The sequence below is a fragment of the Oculina patagonica genome, chromosome 6 (genome assembly GCF_052425735.1).
Source record: "Oculina patagonica isolate OP01 chromosome 6, crgOcupat, whole genome shotgun sequence".
Taxonomy (NCBI): domain Eukaryota; kingdom Metazoa; phylum Cnidaria; class Anthozoa; order Scleractinia; family Oculinidae; genus Oculina; species Oculina patagonica.
Window position 1 is genome coordinate 27,455,754 of NC_135763.1, and position 26,197 is coordinate 27,481,950.

Below are 26,197 nucleotides of genomic sequence, written 5' to 3' on the forward strand. Positions count from 1 at the left end.
TACATATGAAAAATGCGCTATATAAATGAATTATCATTATTATCTGTACATCAAAATTTTAGATGCTCTTTTTTACATCACCATCAAATTCGCTTTCGATTGCACCATTTCCATTGTGCGTACTATGACAAAGAAGATAAAAATTTCATCTGCGACTACGAGTCTATTTACAAATTTTTGCAAAGTTTCATAAATTTTAATAAGGTTAAACAAGTGCCTTCACTTATAGATTAATTGATTGACTGATTTGATGTAATTCCCAAGGAAAAGAGAGTGAAATTTATTTGTGAAAAACACGTTTGTGCTCGAAAAAACGCTCTGAAAAGCAACAATAAGTTGTCTCACTCCATTCACAGTAATATTGTAGGTTTGGCGATTACAGAAACCATCGTTCCCTTTTTAATTTTTTTTTTTTTTTTTTAAATTGGCTCGTGCTTAATATCTAGATAGCTTCAGATAGCTTTCATGGCACTTAATATAAGGTCCAGCGAACTATTATTCACTGACTCACTGGCGTTATTAAAAGTAAATACAGTTTAATTTATTGTTTCAGTTTCATAAACGTATATAACTGTAAACATAAAAAAAAAAAACATGTAAATCTTCTGTAAAAAAGTGTGAGGAAAATAAAGTTATTTTATGTCACATCAAAAGGTTAAAATCAAGTCTTAAAAAAGTTTTTTGATTGAAACTTCAATATTTCCCACCAGCACTTGCTACTGAGAAATCAATATTGAAGCTACAGCTGACCAATGTTTAGATGAGTAGTTATATGGCTCTGGGTCAACTAGAAAATGTTTTTTTGTGGGAACATTGCCGCTTGCCAGGTCTATCTCTTATATTATCGTTACGATTTGGAGATCGCAAAAGGAAATGTATAATTCAGCCACCTACATGCAAACAGGAGGTTTCTTCTTATTAAGATCAGTGAACTCTCAGACCTCCTAAAATAATTTGTTAGTGTAGAATATACAAAATACAAAGCACCCGTGCTCAGGAGTATAGAAACACTAACTGAATTCCAATCAAACAAAATACTTGTCATAGCACGTAAGAAATGAAAACATCACTGACTATGACTTTAATTCGATGCAGCAAAGTCTTGAGGCGGCCGATAGTTTTCAACTACATTTGTTTTCTTCTTTACGACATCTTGCACTTGTGAAATCCCTTGCGAAGAATTTCCTCTAAAAACCTTGAAATCTTCGAGGTTTCCATTATCGTGTTCTCGTTCTTAACTTTTTTGAAAACTCATCCTGTTTCACGTAGAGCTCAAACAGAAACAAGGTTGCCTGCTTTGTTTGTTTGTTTGTTTTTTTTTACAAATGGATAAAAGTGTCCGATGAATATTGTATAAAACTTGTCTAAACAAACAATAGGTTTTACTCGAGGCCGCTGTTTAGAAAGGTAAATGACGTCATAGCGGCCATATTCATGTATTTTAACAAATTAATTTTAATTAACTCCTTTTTTGGTGCACCGACATGGCTGCCATGTCCATGGTTATTACTGAGATTTTTATATAATCCCACATTGCTAAGTGATAAACCTTATAAGTACAGCAAATAATTATAACATATGGCTATATATAGCAAGGCCATGCAACAAGCGCCGTCATGCTGATAATTTTTTTGACGCTAAATAATATATCTCTACCTGCATGTTATATGTAAAGCGGTGATAACAACTAATAATATTACTAAACGAAACAAAGAAGTATCGAGGGGTGCATGATTTTTAGCTATCCGCACCGTAAAAATAAAATGAAATGATTGATTACGCATTTTATTTCTACCGGCCATCATTCCCATGAATGAATCATCTCGATAAATTTTATGTGATTGTTACTAAATTCAAATCATTTCAGTTTCGTTTCATGTGCTTGAAGTTTAATAATTGCTCACTGATAATTAAAAAGATGACGCCAACATAAGCCATTGGATTGTAAAAATAATCTCTACTAAGTAATGTTATTGGCAATCGAATATTCCAGTTTAATCGCCATGTTTGTTGTGCTGTTTTTAGAGAAGATACTTTAAAAGCCAAAAAAAAATGTATAATTTACAAAGCTTGAAGCACAAGAATTGTTATGTTAGCTAGTACGTTTCAGTGCCATCTTGAACGCAACTTCTTACCTCTCGTTCTCACTATTTAAAATTATTTATTTAAATCACCATAAGGCCTCCGTTTAACAAAAACAATTAGTTCTGCAACAATATAATTTTTAGTTATAATGTTTGTTGTTATTACTCCAATTTTTATTTTCGTGCTGTTTTGTAAATAGTCCTAACATATTGGACATAATTAAAACAGGTTGACTTACTTTATTTTGCGTCATTACGACTGCAGTGTGTTGATAATTCTTGATCTGTAACTTTGCACTACTTTGTTACCAGAACCTCCAACAACATTGGGTGAAGATGCGTTTATCGCGCTTGTCTGGAAAAACTGTTTATCGCGCTGTCACCCATTTCGCGATTATTTTTATAATCTTTCTATTGATCATCTTTGCCTTTGTGGAAGGAGGTAAGCTTATTCTGATATATCTTTTTTCTTAGGTTATATTTTCTCCCATTTTTGCTAACATTTTTGTTCAGTAAATGCATTACATTGAATGCAAGGTTCTAAACTTAAAGCTGTAAGCTTCTATCTCGAATGAAAAAAGTAAGTGTTACAAAGATAAAATGTTTTATTGACATCTCTACAAGAGTGGTCATCTAATAAATTAAATAAGCGAAAGAAATATTAATTTACCCCTAGTTAATTGTGTATGCTCTAGTACATTGGGAATTGTCATCATATACTTGTTTCGCACTTTCGAACTTGCAAACTTTGATGCCATTTTAGGTCACTGCCTCTAGAATATTTATTTTCATTGTCATCACTAACTCAGTGGACTTAGACACAGGTGTTTCATAGCGTTAATTGCCTTGGAGATAAATCCAAAACATTTACCCCAAACGACGATAATAAAGCACATTACAGATTAAAAAAATACCGACTGAACTTATTAACCCATTTGTAACACTTATCGGCATCACTTTGACACAGTAAGAAAAAAAAAACAATGTATTTAAGGTGGCTCGACCCAGTTTTTTTCTAGCGATACCTATCAACTTTGAAACCCTCAAACGTAAAGGGATTAATGTCAATGACATATCCACTATATCACATGGATTACACATAGACTGAACTACAATATGATATAAATTTTTGGGAGATCGGAATGAATATCACGTGACCATGACGCCACACAGGTTTTTGCTCTGAATCGAATTTTAGCCCGTAACCGCATTTTCTCTTGTCTTCACGCTACGTATACTTTGGGTGTTTGCCTTCAGCTCTGCGGAGTTACATCGAAATCTACAAGAGGAATTTTGAAATATCTTTGAATTTCTTTTTAGATGGTATAATTTATGCGTAAAATAAAGATAAGACTTCATATAAAGAAATTTGCTTCCTTTTTATTGTTTAATGAGAGGCTTTAGCCCTCATTCCTTTTAAAAATGTCCCATATATACGATATCCAAACGGTAAGAAGTAGGTAGACTTGCGCGATTTCGAAAAATATGGAATATATGAATCATCGTGAAGCTCAATGTTTAGCTCTATTTACCAATTTTTCGGCTACTTTCGCAAAAAAGCGATTATTTCAAAACTCGTCGATGAATTTTCTCCAAAATTTTTCAGGGTGGCAATTGATCAGTACACTACACAATCCCTGAATTTCATGCTCATTGAAAACTTCTAAGGTTGTCTAACATAAACGCAAAATTGAGTAAATATTGAAGCGATCTCGTAGTTTTGAATAATTTTGTGCTCTGGGATTTCCTATTGTTTCGAGTTGAGCATAACATCGAATTCCTGTGCACCACGCGTGAAATGACTACGCTTGGCTACCTTCCGAAAGCTTTCCGAAATCTTTCGGAATATGGTAATATTCTCGAGTTAAAGTAAACAATAATGAATGAATGAAACTCAAAGCCGGTTTTGTTTTGACGCCATCCCAGTCATTTACAAATGACTTGACAGCGTACTCAGAAACTTACCTCGTTTATACTTTCTTTTGATGTTTAAATCTCTTTAGCGTAGCATTCAGTACGGCGGCCTTTTTTTTTTGCATTTCCTGTTTTTGGCATTTTTAACTTTCAACCCAGCCGATTTCTTTTCCATTGTTTCCTTTAAAACGGACCATATTTCGTAAAGATTTCGGCAAGCTTTCGGAAGGTAGCCAAGCGTAGTCATTTCACGCGTGATGCACAGGAATTCGATGTTATGCTCAACTCGAAACAATAGGAAATCCCAGAGCACAAAATTATTCAAAACTACGAGATCGCTTCAATTTTTACTCAATTTTGCGTTTATGTTAGACAACCTTAGAAGTTTTCAATGAGCATGAAATTCAGGGATTGTGTAGTGTACTGATCAATTGCCACCCTGAAAAATTTTGGAGAAAATTCATCGACGAGTTTTGAAATAATCGCTTTTTTTGCGAAAGTAGCCGTAAAATTGGTAAATAGAGCTAAACATTGAGCTTCACGTTGATTCATATATTCCATATTGTTCGAAATCGCGCAAGTCTACCTACTTCTTACCGTTTGGATATTGTATATGGGACATTTTTAAAAGGAATGAGGGCTAAAGCCTCTCATTAAACATCAAAAAAGAAGCAAATTTCTTTATATGAAGTCTTATCTTTATTTTACGCATAAATTATACCATCTAAAAAGAAATTCAAAGATATTTCAAAATTCCTCTTGTAGATTTCGATGAAACTCCGCAGAGCTGAAGGCAAACACCCAAGGTATACGTAGCGTGAAGGATCTCGAGAGAAAATGCGGTTACGGGCTAAAATTCGATTCAGAGCAAAAACCTGTGTGACGTCATGGTCACGTGATAATTATTCCGATCTCCCAAAAATTTATATCATATTGTAGTTCAGTCTATGTGTAATCCATATGATATAGTGGATATGTCATTGACATCAATCCCTTTAAGTATGAGGGTTTCAAAGTTGATAGGTATCCCTAGAAAAAAACTGGGTCGTGCCACCTTAACCAAGTATGCTGAAATGTTTTTTGCAAACAAAACTGTCAAGCTAGCTTGTTTGTATTTACAGCAACTATTTGTACGAAAAAAAAAACGCTGTTGCTGAATTTTTTTTTCCTGGGGCATTCTTCTACCGAAACAGTTATTTTCTAATGTGCTGAGATTTTCAGAAATTACCTCAAACTACATTTGCATTTCAAATGACGATTGTGCCCAAGCTGCTTAATATATGGCTATATCTGAGGATCTTGGAATAATCAGTCTCCGTTACAGATAACTAAATAACAAATAGCAACACATCGCTTAAAGCCAAATACAAGTGTTTTGTTTTGGCCTGACGAGAACCCACTCAAACCGTAAAAAAATACAAAGCACTAAATATTAAGCAATCCTCGCGCACACCCACTCAGACCGACAACAAATATGTTTACAATTTACATAGACTTGTGCAATCAAACTAACTGAAGCTCGATCGCGCTCGAAGGCAACATTTTCTCACCGAGTACCATTACCAAAAAAAACAGTGTTTATGCAAAGCCATTTCCATAAAATAATTTCACACACGTATGGGCTATTCTGCAATTTGTAGGCAACGCTTTCGTTTAAACAACAACAACTACAAGACAAACACATGGAATTATTATTTTTACAGATGATTGTCGAATTATTCAATTCAGAGAGGAAAGGAAAAATACGATTCTTACCAATCATGTCATCAAGAGTGACCGAGTGACTAACCAGGAGATGTGCAAGATAAACTGCTACATGGAAACAAAATGTGTGTCGTACAACTACGGTCTGCTAGATGATGGGTCATTGTTGTGTGAACTTAATGACAAAAACCACTTACAAGTCCCTTCCAGCGAGATGAGGGCAAAAAGTGGCTTCATATACAGCCCAGTATTTGTAAGTATATAGACAATGCGTAGACGTAAGTAAACGAATCCTTCGGTGGATGATGTTTTTGTAAAGAAAATTTATTTTGGAAAACTGTCAGTTTCAAAACTTGTTCATTTATCTATCGAGGGGAGGGGGGATAAAGAAACATATAGTATGTGTTTAAGGCATTACCATATCTACAATACATTAATTGAATCTTAAAGTCAAGCAGAATTACTCACATTTCATTTGTTTTTACTAAGTATTTTACCTTTTACATAACGTTGCGTATATAGATAAACCTGTGGTTATTTTTGGAATAGTGCCATAGCCATTATGATTCTTATCTTTACGCGAGCTAAAGCGTTTCGCATTGCACTGTAAATGAGCAAGAACATTTGAGTTATCTTTAAATAGTGGCACATACACATCCTTGAAAAGTGGCCAGGTTGAAAATGAGTGCTGTTGACGCTACAACAGCTATTTAAACAAAACCTCACAAGCAAACTGTTGTGTTGAAAAGCCCTACTTTATTTGTTTTTTCATTAACAAAAAATGTCATTTATTTTAGAGTTCCTGTCAGAGCAACCCATGTGTTATAAATGCCACATGTCAAGAAGGATTTGGTGACCAAGGATATCGATGTGTTTGTCCACAGGGATACCATGGAGATAAATGTCAACTGGGTAAGCTGGCGCTTGAGACGTCACAGTGCGATTTAGAAAATTTCAAAGTAAAATGTTTGATTTGATTTGAATATGATTTACAAAACAATAACTTAACAACTTGCAGATGTCAAAGAATGCACAGATGGAAGCCATAACTGTTCGTCAAACGCAATCTGTGTGGATGTACCAGGCTCATTTCAGTGTAACTGTAGATCCGGCTACACCGGAAGTGGCGTGGATTGCACAGGTAAATTTTTTGGAGGGAGGGGGGGGGGGGGGGGAATTTAAAATTTCCAAATGAAACAAACGTCACATTCGCAAGACGGCGTGAAACAGACAGACAAGCGTTCAAACACTTCGTTTTCGTTATCTTTGACATCGTCTATGTTTGTTTGTTTGTTATTTTTTTCATTGCTTTTTTAGCAAGTTTACAAATATTCTTTAACACAGTCCCTTTTTCTTATTCTCCAACTTTCTTTGATAAACGCAGATATAAACGAGTGTTCCAGTCAGGTGACAAACAACTGTGACCAGGCAGCAAACTGCACTAATACTGAAGGCTCATTTCAATGCACTTGTCGCGATGGTTACAGCGGGAATGGTACTGCCTGCCAAGGTAAGATAATACACCACTTAAATAGATGACAAGTCATAAGGTAACAGGTAACAAGTAAAGACAACCATTCAATTACTAAGTTATGCCAAATCATCATTACCTGTAGATGTTGACGAATGTGCCGTGAATACACACGACTGTTCTTCTCACGCCAACTGCGGTAATACCATGGGATCATATCAATGCACATGTCATCCTGGATTTACTGGCGATGGTAAAACGTGTCAAGGTAGGTAGGTTGTGCTATTCCTAGTGGTGTTGACTACAAGAGTGGAGAGGATATCTCTAGCTAGTGGGCCAGCGAATTGAGTGGTTGTCGTTTGAAGTTAGTAAGTTATTTAGTTCTTTGGTTAGTTAGTTAGTTAGTTAGTTAGTTAGTTAGTTAGTTAGTTAGTTAGTTAGTTAGTTAGTTAGTTAGTTAGTTAATTAGTTAGTTAGCTAGCTTGTTGAGTTCACCGCTTTTGCAATCGCATTTGCTGTTTGTCTGTTTGCTTACTTGCTTGTTTGTGTACGAAGACACTCGTAATTTGATTTATGTTTGAAACCGGTTTTTGTTTTCTAATTCAGTCGTCGTAAGCAAAATATTGTGTCAACAAAGCCTCGAACCATTATTTTGGCAACTAAGCTATAAATAAAGAAAATGTCGATCGTTTCAACTGGATGCGAATTTGAAATTTTCTAACAAACAAATTGGTCATGAGAAACGCTACTACACAACGTAACAAGGCCGGTCTTTTCGTGGACGTCCGAATTTACAGCATAGTAGCCGATAAATGAAGATTTTTTAAACGGTCGACGAAGTGTGCGGCAGTTTTATATTTAGAAATTCCATTATGCATATTGTGCATGACACTTCAACAACCATGAACTTCGAACACTCTTTGCATTCGTGAACACGCCTTTTTTTGTATTGCGCAGATATAAATGAGTGTGCCAGTGCTGCGACAAACAACTGTGACCAGGCAGCAGATTGTACTAACACTGACGGCTCATACCAATGCACTTGTCGTGATGGCTACAGCGGAGATGGAACTGCCTGCCAAGGTAAGATAATTCACGAAGGAAGGACACAACGGAGCTAGAACTTTGTTGAAAGGTATATTTTTGTCAATCTTACCTCTTACCTCTTCAAACGGCCGTCATTAAATTTGTGTTGTTTACATTAATAGTTTGTCCTTACTTGCTAATTGTGATTAATACCAGTCCCCCCGGATAGCGTGTCATTTTGCACACATGAATTGCGTGCGATTTGACACGCTGGCGTGCCGTTTCACACAGTACAGTGCTCGACACGCAACATTGCTCGATAAGACATGCGCCTTTGTTTTTATCGTGCGATACTAACAAAAGAAAATTATTTAACTAGGCGTGCCTTCTGACACGTAGCTCGGAAGCCGGCGTGTCATTTTGCACCCAGCCTATTATTTAGCGTGCCATTTTGGCGTGCCCGTGCGTTCATCTTTTTCCCTGTTTTCCCGTTGAGGGTCTGATCACATTTTGTTAAAGCTGAAGTAAGCGTCAGTCAACCGGTCTTGAGAATTGAGAAATAATGAAACATTTGGGATTCAGAAAACACCCACAACACCACCAAAAAATGTAAAAGGACAGACAGTCGGACGGTCAGACAGATAGACATGCAGACAGACAAAAAGGCAGACTGAGAGACAGACACACACACAGACGGACAGACAGACGGAGCGACGGCAGACAGACAGTCAGACTGACTGACAGACAGACAGACAGACAGACAGACAGACAGACAGAGAGGCAGACAGACACCTGGTGGATGGGTTGACCAATGGAGGGATGGATTGACGTTCGGACGGAAGGCCAGACCGATTTACGGACTGGTAGCAGACAAAAGCAAAACATTACATTTACAGATATTTAATTCTGCCGCATGTAGATATCGACGAATGTGCCTTGAATACAGACGACTGTTCTTCTAACGCCTATTGCAGTAATGATGTGGGATCATTTCAGTGCACATGTAGACCAGGATGCACTGGCGATGGTAAAACATGTCAAGGTATAAAAAAAAATTTCTTAATGCCAATTTACATCAATTATTTACCCAATCCCTTTCTCCCCCCTTCCCAATACCAAATTTGTTTTTTTATGTGCAGATATAAATGAGTGTTCCGGTGCTGCGACAAACAACTGTGACCAGGCAGCAAGTTGTACCAACACTGATGGTTCATTCCGATGTACCTGTCGTGATGGTTACAGCGGGGATGGCACTGCCTGCCAAGGTTAGACTTTTCACTGCGAGTTAATCGCCGCAGGGAACACCGAAAATCTGGCGTCTCGAGGTTTAGCCTTTCGTCAGGGGATCTTAATTAAGTTTTTCGTCGTTTTCTTTGTCGCTGTCGTCGCCATCGTTGTTTGTTTCTTTGTCATTTTTTTTTTAATTCATTAATCAGTGTTATAAGCATTTTTTTTTTCTTTTAGAGGAGACTTAAGATTCATATAATGACGATAAGAAGTTTTCAGTATTGTTTTTATATAAACTGTCTAGATTTTGTGACCGGTTTGACCATAAAAAAGGCCATTTGAGTTGCATTGTGTTCAAGGCACTGGCTCGATTTGCCCTTATATTTAAACATGGATTAAAAAAAAAAGCATGAAAACTACTTTCTTTGATTTGTGCAGATATAAATGAGTGTTCCAGTGCTGCGACAAACAACTGTGACCAGGCAGCAGATTGTACTAACACTGAAGGTTCATTCCAATGCACTTGTCGCGACGGTTACAGCGGGGATGGCACTGCCTGCCAAGGTTAGACATTTTACTGCTTAAAGAGAAGTGTTTTGAGTTATGTCTTAGGTTTTATACAAACTCCGTTGAAAACTAAATATTGCGATTCTAGACTAAACATTTAGTGAAAACACAATTTGCAAATATTAATTTATGTCAGTTATCTTTTATTACATGTATACGTAGATATAGACGAATGTGCCTTGAATACAGACGACTGTTCTCCTGACGCCGATTGCAGCAATCTTGTGGGATCATTCCAGTGTACATGTAGACCAGGATTCACTGGCGATAATAAAACATGTCAAGGTATAGATAAGAAAATGTCTTCATGCCAATTTGCATCGGCATTTATTAAAAAAAATAACCCTCCTCCTCCTCCTCCTCCCCCTTCTGATTTTAAAGCGAGCAGTGTTGCCCTCCCAAGTGGAGCGTAAATGTTAACTGAACTCTTACACTTTATGTCAGTTGTCATTTCCGGTGGTGGCTTGGTTGTTGTGTGCTTTAGCGCCCAAGTTATTTGTTTCCTGCGAAGGGCATATAAACCACTTAGTTCATTATAATGATAACTAAAAAATTTGAACACTCTTTCCATCCATGACTACCAAATTTGTTTCCGTTGTGCAGATATAAATGAGTGTTCCAGTGCTGCGACAAACAACTGTGACCAGGCAGCAGACTGCACTAACACTGATGGTTCGTTCCAATGCACTTGTCGTGACGGTTACAGCGGGGATGGCACTGCCTGCCAAGGTTAGATTGTTCACTGCTAAATGAGAAGTGTTTTGAGTTATGTCTCAGGTTTCATACAAACTCCGTTCAAAACTAAATATTGCGATTTAAGGCTTAACAGCTAGTGAAAACACAATTTGCAAATATTTAATTCTGTCAATTATCATTAATTACATGTAGATATTGACGAATGTACCGAGAATACGGACGATTGTTCTTCTAACGCCGACTGCACAAATCTTGTGGGATCATTCCAGTGTACATGTAAAGCAGGATTCACTGGCGATGGTAAAACATGTCAAGGTATGGATTAAAACAATTCTTAATGTCAATTTGCATCGATTATTTAGTAATCCCCTTCCTTCCCCTTCTCAGTTTCAAGCGAGCACAGTTGTTTTCCCAAGTGGAACGCAAATGTCAACTGAACTCTAACACTTTAATTATGTCATTTCTGGTAGTGGCTTGGTTGTTGTGAGTTTTTGCCCAAGTTATTTGGTTTTCTCGACGGGTATATGAAACACTTAGTTCATAATAACAATTTCCACAACATTCGACCACCTTTTCCATCCTTAAATACAAATTTATTTTCTTATGTGCAGATATAAATGAGTGTGCCAGTGCTGCGACAAACAACTGTGACCAGGCAGCAGATTGTACTAACACTGATGGCTCGTTCCAATGCACTTGTCGTAACGGTTACAGCGGGGATGGCACTGCCTGCCAAGGTAAGATAGTTCACTGCTTAAATATATGTATTCTGACATTTTTAGCTTAAAGCGGACTCATACTAATGGTGTTTTAGCCTAGGTTTACATATGCCACAAATTTTGCGCAATCAAAAAGAAAAACGGCAACTTGTTAAACTAGACGCGTTTTAATTTAATATAAATGACGTTTGAGTGGTCAGGACATAAATAATAACTATTTTTCAATTTCATTAGACCTCAATAAAGTTCAGTTTAAAACAAAAGAAATGTAATTGTGACTGTCTTTAGAAATGTGTTCTTTATTGGCTAGATGTTATGATTTTATTTCTTTGTTTCAATTGAGAAATAAATCGAACACTCGCGACCGTGTTTCATCAAAATTTCAAACATCTCGATGTGTGTTTTTTTTTAAATTGATACTCCGCTGCATGTCGTTTTTTTCAATTCTCCTTTTTTGGTGTGCACAAATATGATAACGAGGTCTTTCGATATAAAGTTATTCATTCATTCATTCATTACTATCTAAGAGGTCGCTATTAGAATATGTATAATTGTTTCCTTTGCATTGTTGGGTCTCGCTTAATGAGCCCCATTACTGAAAACAATAAAATAGCTAAGAAAAATGCTTAACAAAACCAAAAGAGAAAGATAATCGAAGTTGCAAATTAATCCAACCAGCCACGAAACAGACAGACAGTCAGACAGTCAGACAGTCAGACAGTCAGACAGTCAGACAGTCAGACAGTCAAACAGACAGACAGACGGACAGACAGTCAGTCAGACAGACAGACAGACAGACAGACAGACAGACAGACGGACAGACAGATAGTAAGAAGCACAATATGTAGTTGTTTAATCCGCCAAATCATCATTGCATGTAGATATCGACGAGTGTGCCGTAAATACACACGACTGTTCTTCTGACGCCGATTGCAGTAATGATGTTGGATCATTCCAGTGTTCATGCAACCCTGGATTTACTGGTGATGGTAAAACATGTCAAGGTTAGTTTGGTGTTTTGTGACCAATGAGGAAGGGCTCTTTGATACCAAGGAGCTGATTAATTTTATTAGATTCCTTTACGCCTATGTACTTCAGGGTTTTTTAAATCGTCCTCCTCTTCCTCCCTCAGCTCGAACACAGTTGCTCACCCAAATGTTAGATTTTTGTATTGTTATTCGTGTTGGGTGTTTTAGTTGAAGTCACTTGTTCCTCTCGGCGGGCAAGTAGAAAACTTAGCCATTATTTATTAGAAGTTTTTTAAAGTAAATAGAACACACGAGCACAAGACAAACGGTCAGACAGCCAGACAGACTGACAACCAGACAGACTGACAGACACACAGATAATTGCCATGTTTAATTGTTAAATTCCACCAAATGATCATTTCATGTAGATATTGACGAGTGTACCCTGAATACACACGACTGTTCTTCTGACGCTGATTGCAGTAATGATGTGGGATCATATCAGTGTGCTTGCAATCCTGGATTTACTGGTGATGGTAAAACATGTCAAGGTAAGTTAAGTACTTACTGAAAGAAGAGGAAGTGCTCCCTTAAAATAGCATGCTCACTGATACCAACGAGTTTCTTAGTTTATAAGGTTTTCCCTAATTGTATACCCGTGGGTTGCAGTAAGGGAAAAATTTATATTCAATCTGGCCTTTTTATACAGTTGAAAACTTCTGATATTCGCAGCGTAGGGATCACGTAATTCCATTGTTAAACTTGTGTATGACTGTATATGTTTGGAAATACCTTGGAAACGTTTTGTATTGGTTACGAATATACATATTATTGAATCGTGAGGTTCGTATTCAAGAAATATTGGCAAAGTTTAGTTTAGCATAAAGTTGTGTTTTTTAGCCACTTTCGATACTACAGTCCGAAGAATACAATACAATACTACAGTCCCGAGTTATCCAAAGAATCAAAATCTACTGCCCCCCCCCCCACACACACACACACACACACACCAGAATGCTTTTGTTTGCGCAAGTTTTAAAAGAGCCTTTTAACGAGATAAATTGTTCAGCTGGTCATCTGGTCGATCCTCCTGCAGAATTTGGCGTACTTTTGGAACTTAATATTAATGATAAAAATTTAATGACTTATATTGCGCTATTATCAACCAGGATTGCGGAACGTACATTATTTTTAAAAAGGTGATTTACTAGATACTAACGCAAATTAACTTTGTTTGTTCAAAGCCCTTGTGCAATGTCAATCCCCGTGGATCGCTTTTCAAGGATCATGTTATGCCCTGTTCCCCCCATTAAGACCTTGGAGTGACGCAAATTCGTTTTGCAAAGGTGAGAGTGCCCAGTTGGTAAAGATTGAATCTGCAGACGAAAACGAGTTCATTAGACTAAATTTTTTACCATATGGTGGGAATTACTGGATTGGACTAACGGATGGGCAGACTGAAGGTGTCTGGAAGTGGTCTGATGGAAGTCAATTGACAGGATACACCAACTGGGATTATGCGGAGCCAACTAATGTTAATCATCAAAATTGTGTCGCAATAAGAAATACAGGTGCACAGTGGTATGACACGAGCTGCACGGAATGGAAATGGTGTATTTGCAAAAAGTAAATAAGTAAAGGCTAGACAGGAGGATCTGCGCTGCGACGGTATTCTCGACGAAATTTAGTAAGCGTATTTCCTATGGCATGGTATAAAATAGTTACACAACCCTTTCGAGTGGTATACTATGGAATATCCCACTTGTCACTTGTATTTTCTTGGCATACACACTCGCCTAAAGGCTCGTGTGTATACCGAGAAAATACAAGTGACTCGTGGGATATTTCATAGTATACCACTCGAAAGGGTTGCATAACTAGTATATACAAGGCTAAAAAAATATTGAAAATGTTATAAGACCCGAACGCTTTCGACGTGTTGTTGACATCAAAGTAATACCACGCAACATACCCTGATGACATCAGTCGAGAAAGTTCGAGTGTTAAAATATTCTTATATGCATGTAGTGTTTTAGCCTTGTAAAAAAATCCGTTTTCCCTTACGTTTAGCGAATCTTGTGTCATTTTTATTACTGATTTCGTGGCTTTATTTGTTTTTAAATTAAAAATAGCAAGTATAAAAAATCATTTGCTGTAGTAAACCAACAATGTTAAAAATCATGGACGCATAGTTGACAGAGCAAAATTTAAAGAATTAAGACGGGATCCACCAGGAATTGAGTAATATTCAATTAAGTTGGAAAAGATGTAAGTATCCGCGATAACACTAACAACAATGTCTTATCGGAGTCTTTTAACATAAATTTCGAAGTTCACAAGCATTATGCAAAATCTCACGTGTTGCCATTTTGTAAAATCGTCTTAAACGATTTAGTAGAATTCAGTGGAATTCAGTTGTTAGAAAAGATTTCTTTTGATAAGATTTTTGAAGCAGTAACAAAAGTTGGCAAATATACAGCTAGGGGGATGGGGTTGTGGATGCCACCCCCCCCCCCCCCCCGTAAGGTTTTTTCCAAATTTTGAAAAAAAAGCATTAACCATACATTGCTGAAACTTTCGGTAGCTGTTCATTCATCCTTTGAGGAAATTTTGATATGTCAACCATGTGTCCATGGTATATGACGTTGCCATGGCAACGTCATAAATACAAGCAGGTCTTGCCACTTCCAGTTTTTTTTAAAACAGAAGTGCAAGATTTGTTTATTTTTACATTCCATAAGCATTCTAGCTTGATTTTACATCAATTTCCGTTATTTTGTGACTTTTTAAGAAAATGTTGAAATCCAAGATGGCGGATCCAAGATGGCGGCTCCTATGACGTCACAGCCAATTAAAATTATGTCATATTGTGGAGTAAGCTTAGGGCTTTCTTCTCAGAGCAAAATAATTTCGCTACGCCTTAATATAACGAAAACTCCGGGGAGGGGTTCCATCCACCACCCCCCCCCCCCTTGTACGATGATGGGGGTATGAGTTTGCTTGTACGTCCGAGGGTTAAACCGTTTTGTAGCTAAGTTGTCAAAAGGCCTTTGCCTCGCTTAACCGTCGGTTGTTTTTATTAATTTTTTGAAGTCCCGTATCAATGCAAACGGTAGTAAGAACGTGACACTTACAATAGTGCCCTTGTTGACCTTTTCTTTTCAATTACGTCAACGAGAGTATTCGTATTTGGCATATATCTAGTGTTAAACAAAACATTATTAGAATTAACCATTTGAGACAAATTTTATTATATTTGTGGTCGAATTTTCTTCCGCGTATTAAACATGACGCGTGGCGTTGCGGACTCAAATCTGTGAATAGTTAACAATCTGTATGATTTCTATCTGTTGGGTGCAACAAACTTACAGATTATAATAAAAAAAGAACTGCTACAATACGTAACTATAACCTTAACTGTAAATTTGAGCGTCGCGAAGAATAATACAATACGTCTTCTTCTTCTTCTTCTTTACATCTTAAAATGATTCCAGATTTGCAGATAAGTTGCTATGTGAGAGAACTGACTAGCCAATTTAGTAAGCACGGTATTTGGTGGCTCTACGACCAAATGTTCGTTGTTCATAGCGCGCTCTGCATCAGGATAGTTGTTTTATCGCCTGTGAGTAGCCGCATTTTATTCTTAAGTACCAGATGATGATGATGATGATGATGATGATGATGATGATGATGATAATGATGATGATGATGCTGATGATGCTAATGATGGGGGTGATGGATGGATGATGTGACGATGAGTGAAATGGTGGCGATGATTGTTTTGGAAACAATCTGCTTAAGCGATTTCAGCAACAAATTTAGTATTTAAATGTAAATAATTAGTTATTTGCTAGATAAATAGCCGCAGACAAAATGCTCTCTGAGTATGTATAATAATTATGTAAACAACTTTTGTTTGTAGTATTAAAAATAATTTTTGAGGCCTATTATAGGGTCTAGGTCACGAAGTTTTAGGTATTTCTTTTTATTTTCGTTAATTAAGAGCTTTTAACTTCAAATTGGTAGTGCAAAAGTCTCGTTAATTTACATTGAGATAAACTTGAAAACTGTCGGGTCGCCGTTTTTCAAGTTTACCCGAACTGGCAATTCGTTTTAATCTTCTCGAATTTTGCCCATCCATGCCCCTTTTTCGCGTCTCTGTGTTTCTTTTGAGTTCTTCTACAGTTTCAAGCCGTTATTCTGATAATTCAGTAAATGATATGATCAGTTGATCAGTTCCGAAATTGCTTAAAATTGCATGACATAGCCCCTTTAATTACATGCCCATTATGCTGACCATACATATACAACGCCGGGTTTGAATTACGCATAGAGCTCAAACTTGCATGGCGAGGGATTTCGAATTCCAACAATCGTTATTTTTTTTTTCGAATTAACGATTTTGTCCGGGAAATGCCATTAAAGAGAAAGCTAACGGAAGTTTTATTTTAATTGATTGAACATGATTAGGCAAATTGAAAGCCGGAAATTAAACAAAAAAAGCAAATTAAATCACGACAAACATCACTCTGTTCCAAAAATGGAGAACTTGATTTTATATTTCGCTAACTGCCATTTGGTTAAAAATGTCAAAATGTCGTTCGTCGCCAAACACTTACTTTACCGCGTGTTTGTTGATAACGAAATGTATCGCATGCAGCAAAGTCTGAGCTTAATTAGATAAAAATAAAAAAATAAAAAAACATTCTTTGTATAGTACCTAATTTGTATCACAATGTTAAAGTATGTTACCTAAGTTTAGTTCTATTTGGCAATAAAGCGTGTTGTTGCTGTTGTTGTTGTTGTTGTGGTTGTTGTCGATGCTGTTGATGTTATTTTGAAACAGTGTTAAAAGTAAACTCGTAATTTCGTTCATTCTAGATCATCATACAGTCATCTTTTCCACTCGCGCGTTCTCGACCTAACATCGTGTGACGCCTAACAAGGTGTCCTTGTTCAAACCGTTGCCGGAATTGGAAATTAAAACGTACTACGATTAATATTTTTTCACGATGTGTACACAACTACGTCTGAGAAGAATTCTAGTTTGCGCAAAATCACTATCAATAAATAATACACAAGAACAGGTCATTATTTGTAGGAAGTTTTTTTGCAGATCACGCGATGGGCTAACCGCCAATAAAAATGAAAGAAAAAGGAAGGAACAGATTTTAAATTAAATTCTACGTCGATTTATTCATCCTTATTTTCACTCCAGGTCCAAAAGAATCGAATGTGAAAGTGCTACATGATTCATTGAAAATGGCGATTTTGGGCCCTTGTGTTGCAGTAGCACCAAGTAGATTAATTTTTTTTTCACTCCAGATGTAGGTAAACCGGCCAGATTGCTTTTTGCGCCTGGGAGTGTCAGGTGTGTGAGTGTGGGTAAGTTTGGAGAACGCGATAGTTCTTGATAGTTCTTGGGGCAGGGAAGGGGGTGTAACCAAAAGAAAGAAGATTTTTAAAGTTCCACAACTCCACTGGCCTGGGGCATAATTAACGAATGATCTTCGTACAAGTGTGACAAACCTAGAAAGTATGTTTGCAAATACTACTTGCACAACATGTAAACCTTTATTTTGTTTGTTGCTTGGCTGATTTTACTCTAAAAAACTCCTAGGTGACCGATGGTGAGGGTTTTTTTTTTTTCTACAAAATCTCAACCGACGTAAACGTTTTTGCTTCATACATTTATTTATTACTTTTAACCAAGCTAAACTATACTATTTTGAAAGAAGAGACGCTGTAACATTATTTATTGGAAAAAAATCAATTTTCCTTTTCTTCTGACATGTAAAAAAGTATAAACCTCATTATAATCCATTATCGTCCATTAATATACAATCTTCGTTCACTGTCCAAAATCCACGCGCGCAATTGGTTAAAATAGATCACGTGATTTTGCTTTGCCTGTCGTCAGCAAACTCCGACAGTGCAGTATTGACAATAATGCACAAAAATCGTGCATTATTGAAAATGTCTTCAGCTTCAAAGTCTTGTAGAAGTGGAAGAAAAATGTATTCCTCAAATTATCAACGATCCAATACCAAACAAAATCAAAGAGGATAACAACTTGAAGCGCGTTCATGTTCAACGGTAAACTGCATCTCAATAAATACATTTTTGTGTGCGATTGACTTGGCTGTAGTTTGTTGCCATCGACTCGCTTTGAACAAGCTTCTCGCTGACTTTATTTATGAACGACCACAGCAGCTGATGAACGATTTTATGAACCATTTTAAGCTTTATTTCTGTACAGCTTATTTGTGATTTTTATATTATTGATGGTCTTGATGTAATCCCGTGTAATTAAACTTATGTACTACCACACTTCTTATTTTTAAACATTAAGCTTATTGTTTGAAGTTCGTTAAGTCGATGATCGCTTGCAGTGTACTCAGATTGTATATTAAAAGGGTTAGAGTCTGTCCGTTCGTGTTTTGTTGACAAATACACGCACTTGCTGGCCTCACAATGAACTCGAAATTTTCAATACTGCACTCGGCTACGCCTCGTGCAGTATTGAAAATTTCTCGTCCATTGTGCGGCCAGCGCGTGCGTGTATTTGTCAACAAAACACTTACAACAGTCTCTAACCCATAAATATCACCTTATCAGATTTTCTGATTATCGGCTGGATAACACTTGAACAAAAACGAAAACAAAAAAGTTCGAAATAGTCGATACAACGAGTAAATTATAACTATCACAACAATACCGACTTCTACGAACATCGTCGCCATTGCTTTTTGCGTCTCTACCGGGATACCCGAGTAGTTTTGCTTCTCAATGACCTTGTTGTCTTCCTAACCACCTTTTGAACAGTGGAGTCTTCCTGCTCAGTAAGTCACCACTTAGTCGACAAATCGCGAGGCTCTTTTGTTGTGGAATCAACTTGCAAAAGCCCCCGTCCGTCGACAAAATGTCAAACTTCTCGTTCACGAAACGACCATCTCCGCATTATTCTATAGAAAAATTATTACTAAACACACTTGGACGCCATAGTTAAAAGGAACAGCACACTAACGGGAAAAAAAATCAGAAACAAGATCGACGATTACGAGTACGGAAGAGCTTTTTCCGCAAAAAGAAGCCATTTTGTTTTAACCAGCGGCTTAATAAAAACCATTGAAAGTGTTTACTTCATGTATCATACCCCCAAAATACCCATGGAAACGAAGTTATGCAAGCTACCGTGGGACCGTTCCCAGAGGTGTAAAACAAAATTCTTCCGTCAATAATCAAGTTTTATTTTCTTTTTCTGTACGCCAATGAGTTTCATAGCATTATAATGCAGGTGTACAATGAAACAACACGTGTGGTCGACCCCCCTCAACCCCCCCCCCCCCCCAAAAAAAAAAAAAAAAAAAAAAAATTACATACAGTGTACACCTATGATTTTACAGTGTTTAAATATCACCTGAATACACACACTCAAGCCATTGCCTTCAACATGGAAATTTCTAAAATATCAACGACACTCTCTCCGTGATTTTCATTTTGTTTTATACAAACAAATCACAAGGATATGCAACTCATTAGCAATAAAAATGAGTTACACAAAAATACATATCTTGAAATTTTATTTCCAACACTTTATCATTTTTTCACACTTAATGTTAGAATTATAATTCTTGACAATAACAGTAGAATTTGAAATCTTTTATTCCATTCATAAAGCCTAAAAATGTTCAAATGTTTAAAAATGTCCTTGCTTTACTACAAGCACCTGTGAGTTATTGTTTAAAAAGTGGGAAGAGTGTCAATTCATAAATACACAAAATGTCCATCAGCAGTGTCAACAAATAATACAACAACGGGTATATATATGAACTAAACGCTGTGTAGTCATAAATTGACGTCGGGAAGCTCTTGAAGATGTTTAATTTAATAAAAAAGCGAGCCGGGTTGTCATGGTTTCTTTTCTCGTGTTTTTATCTCACCGTCTTTACTTCACGTTTTCTGTTGCTTTTTCTATTTTTTTTTTTTTTTTACTGGTGAGATATCTTTTTTTTATTGTTATTATTTTACTGCTGAAGCAGTAAATATTCTCTTACTGTCCTTGACAGTGAACGGTCCTAACAATGAGAAGATCGGAGTATGTTTACACCTTTTTTCTACTTGTCATGATATTGCATGTTTTGCCAAAGCAAGCACTTAACGACACTGTTTACAAAGTGATGTAATTATATTCATTTTCATGCAAGCGTAAGGGAGATATCACGCAAAAGAACACACAGCATGCAAAGACTAGCAAAGAAAAAGATGTCGAGTTATTCTTATTGTCTTACGAGAAAAGGGAATTGCGTAAATATTTTTTGTCAAATAGTGGTTATTGCCATGTGTGCTGTGTGGATCAATATGATGGCCTTTTCAAAAGGAGGTAAGCGAAAATATATTCTGGTAATTTTTATTGTGCATCATGTCAGGTGCATATGGCTTTTATATCGCTTAAACGTACGTCACCTAACCGTAAAATCTAAGCCTTCCATCTAGAGACTTTTTTAACCGAAATTAATAGGAGAAATACTGACAACATTTGAAACAATAAAGCCACTGTATTTAGGAGAATTATTTCAATTTTGCGGTCCATGATGATCCGAATTGAAGAATACGTTTACAATTATGATTTACTGTTGTAGAGAAATGCAACGGATGTGGTGAATTATAATAAACCACATGTAAAAAGTGAGAACATTAGTAGATAATGGCAAACATGGAAATTTCAGGTCTAAAGACGAGGATATTTAAACGCAGTTTTATCCTTTTGATTCTTACGTGAAATTGCTCCTAAGACCATTGATATGTCATTCGAGTCCCTCTGTTTACATCGTTTCGATAGAAATTTTTTGGTACAGTTTTAATTCGATCATCAACGAACAAGTTTAGATTCCCTATAATCCAGGCAAAGTCTGATTCGAATTATAACAGAAAATTGACCCGGGTATAATATTTGCGAAATGGTATTAATTTCGCCAAGTCTTATTGAATTTCTTACAATTTTAATTAAATATCGTGGACATTTAAACATCGGGGTGGTTAATAATAATTATGTTATGGATTGCCCAGTTCAACCCTCCACGTTCCTTTTAAATTTCTAAAAGTCATTTTCGGTCTTCCATCGGTTTAACATAAATGGCGCTAAAGCTTTCTCGCAGAGAGACTAAACGAAATATGTTTTCTATTCTTTTGCATTTTATGACTTTTATTCAATTTCGGTAATTTCAATAAAGAAATAGATTCATACAAACAATTCACATATAGATAACTGTAAACATAGTATACTACAAAAAAAAAAGAAAAATAAAGAAACAAACAAAACTAAAAAAGAAAACAAAAAAAAGAAAAGAAACGCCACTGTTGTTAACCCTTATCTGTCGGAAGTTATTCTTCCGATTTTGGGTTAAGTTCGTCTGGAATAGGGCTTTCCACAAGTTGCTCGGCAACTTTTTGGCAACTTTTCATATTTCGAGCAACTTTTTCCCCTTCGATCAACTTTTTTCTTCTCGAACAACTTGATGCATTTTGAGCAGTTTCCAGACCGAAGATCTCCGAAGATTATCCGAGTGTTGTTCAAAGACCATACGAACGTTTCCGAAGATTAACGAAGTTCGCCGAAGACTTTCGAGGAACATTTGAAGACGTTTTAACTTTCGGCTCATTCTCCATTAAAACAGCACAAAACTCGTCAGCAAACATGACGTCATCGATATCTTCACGATATTTCTCAGTTAAAGAAATCCTTGTTATTTAACAAATTTTCCCCTTAATATATTACCGTATTTTCTCGATTAAACGCCGGACCCCGTGTAAACGCCGGCCTCGTTTAAACGCCGGGTCAAAACTGCTAATTTTAAATAAACGCCGGGGGCGTTTGATCGAGGTCCCGGCGTTTATTCGAGGTCCAGGCGTTGCTTTTATAAACTTTACATCCATAACATTTACTTATTCCCATGTTGTTCATATATTGTTCCGGTTCTGTTTGTCACAAATCTTGATTGCAACATGCCGTATGTAAATACTGTAACCCTTGGTAATAATCATCTTTGGAGACCCAGGGACAGTTTGTCCGTACGGGACAAAGGAAAAATTGTTCCACCTTGACAAACTGGCCCTCGGCATCGTAGGATGGGTAATAATAAATCAACTTGAAAAATAACAGAAAGTTTCACTTTGTTTATAAACGCCGGCTCCCGATTAAACGCCGGCTTCAAATAAACGACGGGCCCAACAGACCAAGTTTTAAATAAACGCCGGGGGCGTTTAATTGAGAAAATACGGTATTTAGATACTTCTTTTGCTGTAATATTGCATAAAACTGCTAAGAAATCTTACCCTCAAAGGGAAATTAGCATATATTTAGAGAAATTCTCTTGATTAGATACAGCGTTTTAGATTTTTTGGAGCAACTTTTGAGCAACTTTTATTATCAGAAGCAACTTTTTTGATTTTTGGAGCAACTTTTGAGCAACGTTTTGAGAAATAACGGGCAACTTTTTGGGAAATCTCGAGCAACTTGTGGAAAGCCCTAGTCTGGAACGCAGGCTATCAATAACTTTTCATTTATTCTTGCAATGTTTTCTTTGATCTTACATGCATACTCAAGTTTGACTATTGTACGAAATAAGGTGGCTTCTTTAATTTTCCCGACCTTGCAAAGTAGATAGTTGGAATTCTAAATACAACAAGTCATTTAATTTCAATTTTACAGTTTTTCAATAGTCCGTGGATATAGAATTTCTAGTTAAACATAAAATGATGAAAATTGACTGAGGCATTTTAAAATATGTTAGATTGAATTACCTGTTACCATAATAGTATATTACCACCAATATTATTTTAATATCCCTAACGAAACCTGCAGAAATTTTGGGTCGAAAAGAGGGATAATTTTAAAGGACGTTACACAGAAAACAGCGTGGCTCGCTCCTTCATTCATTTTTTTTTTCATGTGTAAGTTTTCTTAGGTCTGCAACTTTTAATTTAATATTTTTTCACCAAAAAGCTTCGTCGAAAAAAAATATTTGGACGATATAGGGCATCGTAACTTAATTCCATGATGTGAACTATAATTTTGGACCAACGGCGGGTTTTGGAAAACGTTTCCAAAACTGTATATTTAATTAATTTGGCAAGATACAAGAAACATCTGCAAATAAATAACCATGGAAAAGCATAGTATACATAGCCAAAAAAATACCTGTTAAAAAAGGAATTTAATTTCATATTCCCACTTGACCCTTTAGCTAATTTGCAACCGCATCTGTAGAACGTATATCGATGAAGACTGACTCCTCCTTCATCATGGGTACTGCCAATAGTACTTAATGACATTTGTATTCGTCTATTTTAGGTCTTAGCTAAAACAATATTTGAACAATTGTTTTTTTTTTAGATGACTGTCGAAATATTCAATTCATTCAGCTAGTAGAAAATATGGCTCTTGAGAATCATGTCATCCGGAGCGACCGAGTAACGAACGAGGACCTTTGCCAGCTTAACTGCTACATGGAACCAAACTGTGTGTCATACAACTACGGCACGCAGGGAGATGGAACATTTGTGTGCGAATTGAGTGACAGTAACCACCAGCGAGAGTCGTCAAGTGATTTAAGGGCCAGAGATGGCTTTTTATACAGTACCATAATGGTACGTTATTCCTTTTTAGCAAAGTATCACTTACCATAATGGGAGGCGCGTGGCCTAATGGTTAGTGTGCCAGACTCCGGATCGAGCGGTCCGGGTTCAAGCGCTGGCAGGGGTCACTGTGTTGTGTTCTTGGGCAAGATGCTTTACTCTCATAGTGCCTCTCTCCACCCAGGTGTATAATGAGTACGGGCGAATTAAATGCTTTGAGGTAACGTCCGATCCAGAGGGGAGTAGAAATACCTAAAGCCGCTTCATGCTACATAAACCGGGACAGGTTCCGACCTGATGAGTCACTTGGCTACACAGCTGGCTTTCACCTTTTCCATAAAACATAGGCTGCATTTCTTTTTCGCAAAGTAAACTGTGGTGCTCTTCCTAATAGCCCTTATGCATGTTTACGTCAGACTGGCTAGTTTCACCACCAAGCCTCGCTTTCGAAGTATAATGTTGCAAATTTTATCATAAACGAATTCCCTAAGCAGCAAAGATGAAAAGGATACCCTCGTGAAAACTGTATGAAGGTGGCAGAAGGTTGAGAATAATTCGCGTAAATGAATTCGCGTGAATTTTGAGCATTTGACGTTATCATGCATAAGGCCTATTATGTCGCTCGAATTTCAGGATACATGCCTGAGCAGCCCATGTACCAGCAATGCTACATGTCAAGTGGGATTTGGTGACAAAGGATACCGATGTGTGTGTCCTCAAGGATACCATGGAGATGAATGTGATATCGGTAAGAAAGTGAGCTTCTTCCGTTTCATTACTACTTATAGTATCGCATTTACTTCTAACGTTTAGCTACCTTAGGTTAAAAAAACTACCTGAATGCAGAAATCACGCGTTACCGTCAAAAGTGCACGCACTTGGTACAAATTATAAATTACGTTTATTTTGCTATTACTTTATGCCGCAATATTAGCGGGAAGTTAATTATCACGTGATAAGTGATTTTCGGGACGAAAACGTTTATCTACCGTAAAGATGTTTAATCGTAAAATCGCTTAAAATGAAAAGCTTTTTGCTTTTTTTTCAGACCAAGTTTCACACACCCGCTTGCATCAGTTCCAATCTCTAAGCGCACTCTCTTACATTTTGGTTTGAATTAAGAAAAAAATAATCATGCCACGACTCATGCAGGCGTGGATAACCGTTTTTTTTTTTTTTCTCAGAAAATAATGATAATAAAAAATAATAATAATAATAATCTGTTTTTGGTAAAGTTCTGTTCCAGTGTCCACCAACATGGATCCCTTTTGAAGGGTCTTGCTACAAACTTTTCACAGCCGAAAAAGACTGGAACAAATCCAAATCATTCTGCAGCGCTAAAGGTGGCCAGCTGGTGAAGATCGAATCTGATGACGAAAACGCCTTCATTACTGAAGAGTTTCTAGAAGACAATGATGATTACTGGATTGGACTAACGGATGCGGAAACTGAAAATGACTGGAAATGGTCTGACGGAAGCCCATTAACAGGGTACACCAACTGGATGATTGGCCAGCCGAATGATTATAACGGGCAGGATTGTGCTGGGATACGAAAGGGAAATTTTTTCAGTAAGGAATATGACGGAGAGTGGCACGACGATACATGCTCTACATCGAAAGAGAAAGGGTTTATTTGCGAAATGTAATCTTAACTACGCTCGCTTTTACAGTTTTATTGCCAGAATTTCAAGTCAATAAACTAACAAAGCAACGTATAATACCACAACGTTTCAAACCATCTATACGATGGGCAAATTTCTTTCTAAGCTGCGAAGAAATCTTCAACAAAATTAATTACTAAAGTAAAACAACGGCAAAGAAAAATCGATAAATTAAAACTTAATGGAACAATGGTGATAAAGAAAAGACGAATAATAGACGACGCACTTGAAAGCTTAAGGACATTTTTAAGCCAGCTCATTAAACCATGTTTACCTGGGTGGCTTTTAAACAATTTAAACTTTGGCTTTCCGGAATGGAATATAAAATAGGATCACCACCGTGGAGAAAAGAAAATGAAAAGTTGATTTAGCCCTACATCTGATTGTGTGTCAACTGGTGGCGTGCTTAGGTAGCGATTGTAAAACTAATATATTTAAATTAGATTCCCATTACTCTAAATAACTATCAGGATATAGGCCTTTGCAATTGTTTCCAGGCCTTTATCCAATGTACTTGTTTT

At 36.8% G+C, this 26,197-nt stretch overlaps 2 protein-coding genes across 2 annotated transcripts; both read left to right on the top strand.

Moving 5' to 3' along the window:
• The first annotated feature begins 2,520 nt into the window (after window positions 1-2,520).
• LOC144657976 (uncharacterized) lies at window positions 2,521-14,021 on the top strand. The gene is made up of 14 exons (XM_078518308.1): window positions 2,521-2,526; window positions 5,702-5,955; window positions 6,500-6,614; window positions 6,721-6,843; window positions 7,087-7,212; window positions 8,131-8,256; window positions 9,119-9,241; window positions 9,339-9,464; window positions 9,850-9,990; window positions 10,156-10,278; window positions 10,597-10,722; window positions 10,882-11,004; window positions 12,805-12,927; window positions 13,621-14,021. The coding sequence occupies exons 2-14, from the start codon at window positions 5,794-5,796 to the stop codon at window positions 14,004-14,006; spliced, it is 1,923 nt and encodes a 640-aa protein (XP_078374434.1). The 5' UTR covers window positions 2,521-2,526; window positions 5,702-5,793; the 3' UTR covers window positions 14,007-14,021.
• A 9,791-nt stretch (window positions 14,022-23,812) lies between these two features.
• On the top strand, window positions 23,813-25,696 carry LOC144657977 (perlucin-like protein). Its single transcript, XM_078518309.1, has 3 exons — window positions 23,813-24,025; window positions 24,647-24,761; window positions 25,249-25,696. The coding sequence occupies exons 1-3, from the start codon at window positions 23,813-23,815 to the stop codon at window positions 25,659-25,661; spliced, it is 741 nt and encodes a 246-aa protein (XP_078374435.1). The 3' UTR covers window positions 25,662-25,696.
• The last annotated feature ends 501 nt before the right edge of the window (window positions 25,697-26,197 follow it).